The sequence below is a fragment of the Cydia amplana genome, chromosome 18 (genome assembly GCF_948474715.1).
Source record: "Cydia amplana chromosome 18, ilCydAmpl1.1, whole genome shotgun sequence".
Classification (NCBI taxonomy): domain Eukaryota; kingdom Metazoa; phylum Arthropoda; class Insecta; order Lepidoptera; family Tortricidae; genus Cydia; species Cydia amplana.
In genome coordinates, this window is record NC_086086.1 from 2811228 (window position 1) to 2816731 (window position 5504).

General features: G+C 37.0%; 1 protein-coding gene across 1 annotated transcript; it reads left to right on the top strand.

The window, feature by feature from the left end:
* Positions 1-4098: 4098 nt before the first annotated feature.
* On the top strand, positions 4099-5223 carry LOC134656533 (lysophosphatidylserine lipase ABHD12-like). Its single transcript, XM_063512093.1, has one exon. The coding sequence runs from the start codon at positions 4117-4119 to the stop codon at positions 5221-5223; it is 1107 nt and encodes a 368-aa protein (XP_063368163.1). The 5' UTR covers positions 4099-4116.
* Positions 5224-5504: the final 281 nt, after the last annotated feature.

A 5504-nucleotide genomic window follows, 5' to 3' on the forward strand; every position in this document is an offset into this window, starting at 1 on the left:
ACTTTTACGTTAGATAGAGTTAGATATCTATTAGATGTGAATTGGATCTCTAAGTCATATCTTGTGGAAATCGTTCCAGAGTATCTCCAGAATCGCGCAAATGTCAAATTTGACAGGTTAGATCTTAAACATATCGTTATCGTATCTTGGCGATGTTTAAAAGATATCTAACAGATGTCTATTTCAAAATCCGAATCGGGCCCTATACTTGCTTAGAGACCTAAGTATATAGGTTGATTCATAAGAGCTGTTTTCACATAAAATAAATCCGCCCTGTCTTTCGTGAATTAAAAATCGTTGATACTTTGCTCTTCTAAAAGTGCCAATGCGCGCGAGTACTTTCTAAGAAAAAAAAAAACCACTCGTCCATAAAGAAAAAATCGCATATCGTTTCTCACTTCTCTTTGATCTCCACCAGTCAAAGGTTGTCCTCAACGCCAAATAATTTTAAACCATAATTATCTAAAGCAGAACAGAAAAAATAAACACATAATAACATCCCTGTGTTTTACACCTAATCCGTTAGTAGGTCACGTAAGGAGCGCTCACGCTATGATCCTTCCATTATTGCTTGATAAAATACGAGTACCAACCTAAATTAATACTAAGGAAACAAAAGAAGCACGTTTCGCAACAATATGTTGCTTTCGTAACTTGCGTTGCTCCTTTAGATCACCTTTGCGCTTGTATTTATTGCCCTTGTAGTCTCTTGCGAAGAGCTCTGTATTATTAAGTAAGAGCATTAGTACAGAATCAGGTTAGCTAGATAAAAAGTCGAGCACAACTATGATTTCCATTATTGCTGAGAATAAGACAACCGTAATGTTTTGCAGACATATTATGGTTGCGATTACTGCACAATAGTTATTTGTTTTACAAGGGGGCAAAGTTGTTGTTTAACCTCTCGTGCTAATATTGATACCCAAGCAAGCGAAAGATTACAAAATTGAACCACGAGCGTAGCGAGTGGTTCGAAAAATGGAATCTTGAGCGTTGCGACACAAAAAATTTCACCACACCAGGTATGTCTCACTCCGCGATTTCGTTGCTTTGCTACAGGTAGCTAAAAGTACATCCGTTCGGCCCCAATATTGGGGAAAGCCATAAGCCGCGCGTGGCGCTGTCGCCACCTAGCGGCCATATCCGTGCTGATCATAACAGACGCGTTTTGTAAGAGAGTGAGTCTTCTGTACTTAGTACTATTATTTATTCGGTGACCACACCAACCCGAAGCAAATATTAAATGTAAAATATCAAACAAAATCAAACCAAATCAAATTCAAATGAATGTTATTAAATATTTATCATCCAAAATCATCATTTAAAAGTCCAGCAAAGATAAGAAAACAACTCAAAATTTGCATTTGATTACTTTGCCTAACATGTGAATTACTGATAGCAAAGTGCAACTTTGCTATCCGTTTTTGAAGTGTAAAGTAAGCCTTTCCGAGCTGGTGTGGTGAAAAGTTATAAAAAGCGTTCTTTCATTAATGTCGAACGGTGGCTAAAAGTGCTGTTAGGTATGTCTCGCTTTTATTGCCGCAATAAGTGCGAAAAAGCACTAGAGTGACTCATGTTTTATCCAAAGTAATAAACGATAAGAACGAGCTAGTCATAATATCTTAATATCACAGAAATATATCTTAACGTATAAGTAAACTTATAATATAACCGGAGTTCTTGGCGCGTAGCGGAAAAAACAGAACTGTTTTTAGTCTCAATGTCAAAAAACAGCCTATAAATTATTATATTAGAGCTTTATATTTTCCTAAAGCTTTTTATTATACCCTTAGCTCATTCGTTGTCTGTCGGCATTCATAAATAATACTTTTTAATGTATGCTATTTGAAGTTATGCCAATTCTTGGGAATTTATTGTCACACCGCAAAATAGGTTACACAATTACACTGTAATGTACTGAAAGCGGGTAATAAGGGCCACCATATAAAAAGAAATCCTTTCACAAAATGCCTTAACAATGGTAATTAAAATATCACGCAGATAAAGCGTTTCATGAGTTTATATTCAACGGTATATTTTCGGAATATCGTACTGAATTATATTTTATAAGGGATTTATCAAGATTACTGATAGCCTCTTGAAAAACCTTTTTAATTGGGCCCATGTGAAAGAGAATAGTACTAATATCTGTCGCAGACGGATTAGTTATGCTCGATTTGTTTTTAACAATATTTTAGTGGGTGGGTGGGTACTCTGGGATTATTTTCATGAAAAGCTTAGAGAGAAATTAGGTACTTACCTAGTGTAATTTTCTATTTGTTGAGAAATGTAATGTAGGCTTTTCTGCAAAATGTAGCAACTATTGAATACAATTTTAATACTGGAATAGGCAACTCGATAAATTAATACATGTCACAGTGAGGTCAGTGATTAAAGCTCAATTAAACTAAAGATGGCATTCCGATGATGGCCACTGCTGTTAAAAATTGTCCGATCATTTGTGAATGCAGTTATAATTCTTGAGAGAAATAATAAAATCTTTGCTGTCAGCAAATTGAGCTATCATGAGGTTGTTCCCCTCGAGAACCCAATAAATTATTGCAAAACTGTATATTGGTGGTCATATAAGAGGTGCTTAACCTGCGGCGATATGCGAGTAACGAGTAAAGCTACAAAGCAACGAGTTGGCGAGTGACGAGAAGCGAGAGATAGTTTTGCCGCCCAGCTGTATGAGCGAGATGCAATGTCTACGTTTACGCCTTTAGGGATTTTTACTTCAGCAACTAAAATACAATTTTGTTAACCGTGTTTTAGCCTTCACACATCTCGAATCGTTTTAATTCAGGGTATTTTAGCGAACGCACGCCGGCCGAGTCTCACTAATGGATTCGAATTCTCCACGTCTCTTTGAAACGTAAGTACATACACGACAAAGCTGGAACTTTTATGCGTTTCCAATAATATCGGTTTTACATTTGAAAACGGCAAACAAGAATTCAAGGAATCCCATAAATCAAAGAATTGCGATAAAGAAATATTGCCGCTATTCGGGATTTAGGTTTGAGATTGAAGCGTACGATGTTATTTGCACAAAATACTTAACGATCTACGGACGCGATTCGGATTTTGAAATAGACATCTGTTAGATATCTTTTAGACATCCCCAAGATACGATAACGATATGTTTAAGATCTAACCTGTCAAATTTGACATTTGCGCGATTCTGGAGATACTCTTGAACGATTTCCACAAGATATGGCTTAGAGATCCAATTCACATCTAATAGATATCTAACTCTATGTGTAGTGACATTGGTTGCTCGAATTGCGCTGCAAAAGAGAACTAGTTGAAATCTAAACTATAAAGTATCTAGAATGGATCTAGTACCTACGTGTCGTCTCTTGTGAATATCTTGAAGTTCGAATACGGCAGTAATTCTTGCATTGTTAAATCTAAAGACATTTATTTGGAATCTGTTTTGATATCTGTAAGAAAAAGGTAAAATGACGATGTAGTCATGGCTAATAATTATTGAGTAAGAGAACATAATTAGTAAACATTATAACATTTATATTGTATATTTGAAACCATATTTCACTCTTGGTTTAGTTCTCCTATTACTGACTTAATGTAAATTTGTTCCTTTAACTAATTATTGCTTAGGGCCTGCCGTGAACATCGAAAATTGAAATTTCGTTGTTTGTTTGAGTCTCATTCTCTCGGATCATGCAAGTGCGATAGTGAGGGAGATACCGAAATATCGATTTTCACGGTAGGCCCTCTTATTATATGCCTTATGTGTTATGTAATTTTTCAATGAACTGTTTTGTGTATGTGAGGGAGTTATGCGAGATGCATAATTGCGTCAGCAACAAATAGTAGATAAAGGCGCGGTATTCAGAACGATCTGACACAGCTTTATCGTTAAGAAAATAAGAGCGTGTGCAGATAATTTTGCGCACGAGTAGCACGAGTTTTCATAGACTGTACACCTTTTCTACAATCAATAACTCTTTGGTAATATTTAGACAATGATGCAAGTTTGTCGCAGAAAATGTCAAACATACTGTCATAACACAACACGTCAAATATTCGGCCTACAAATTCCAAGTTTTTCTATTCTATTCATATTAGTAATGCAGTAAAACAGTTCAAATGGTACTTGGGACAATACTAACGGCAGGTGCGTCGGTCACCGCCAGCCTATTATTTGTCCACGTCGCTGTCCTACCCCTGGTCTTCAAATACAGCAAATTCATCCAGAGGAAAATTGTCTTCTCGAACTGTGTCAACTACCCAAGAGATCCCGATTATGAGAATCCCTCGAAATGTAATGTTATAGGCGGAAGAAATTTCCAAGTGGAGTTTCATTCAGTGGCCGCCAATTGCCCTGTGAAGATCGGAGCGTGGCAAATGATTCCCTATTCGTTATGTCAATGTAGAACTTGTGATGCAAAAAAAAAGCAATGTTGCTCCGTGCAAAGTCTGCAGCAAACACGAAATCCTATCGTTTTATACTGCCACGGTAACTCCAACCACAGAGGATCGCCACACAGACTGTTAATGTACCAAGTATTTCAAAAGCAAAATTTCCATGTCGTCACTTTTGATTATCGCGGCTATGGCGATTCCACTGGCATTCGACCGACGGAGGACGGTGTGGTAGAAGACGCTTTTCATATGTACTCATGGATAATGGATAATGTAAAGCAAAACAGCCCGAAAGTGTTGATCTGGGGACACTCGCTCGGCACAGCCGTGGCGTCGAACCTAGTTGCAAACTTGGATAAACTATGCGAACGGTTTAAGAAGAAACTTATGCCGCTACCGTACGCATTGGTTCTGGAGGCGGCGTTCAACAATCTGTGCGATGAAATCGAGAAGCATCCTTTGTCTAAACTCGTTTCTTGGTTACCGTATTACAAAGACACGTTTCTGAAGCCTTTTATTGATTCATCGGAATACGCGTTCCAAACAGATCAGCATTTGAAGTTGGTTCCTGATTTACCGATATTGCTCATGCACGCTAAAGGTGACAAGATAGTACCATATGAGTTGGCTGTTAAATTGCATCGGGATATAAAGGAGTCTCGATTAGAAGGCGGAGCGCCCATCATGCTGCACACCTTTAGCCGCGGACAAGGCTTGGGCCATAATAACATATGTGAAGCTGAAAGTTTACCCGAAGTTGTTTCAAAGTTCATGGATATTGTTGATAGTTACAATTCTAACAAAGTGTCAGAATATAAAGTTGTTTTATAAATTTATATGTTACGTTTGTTTTTTATTAAATGTAAAAGTTACAATTCTGGTTTATTTTGCCTTGATGCCGATTTAGGTTTTAAAAAATTGTATGGAATTTGTTTGTTTTCCTAACTCTTATAATGATTACAAAATCTAAAAAAATCAGATGAAGATGAAATCAGTTTTGGTTAATAAATTGTATTAAAATATACCCAGGAAGGAAAATGAGGACTACGTTTGTATTGAGAAGCGGTCTTCCACTATCCCCTTAATGTTGTAAATTGATTGTCACCAAATAG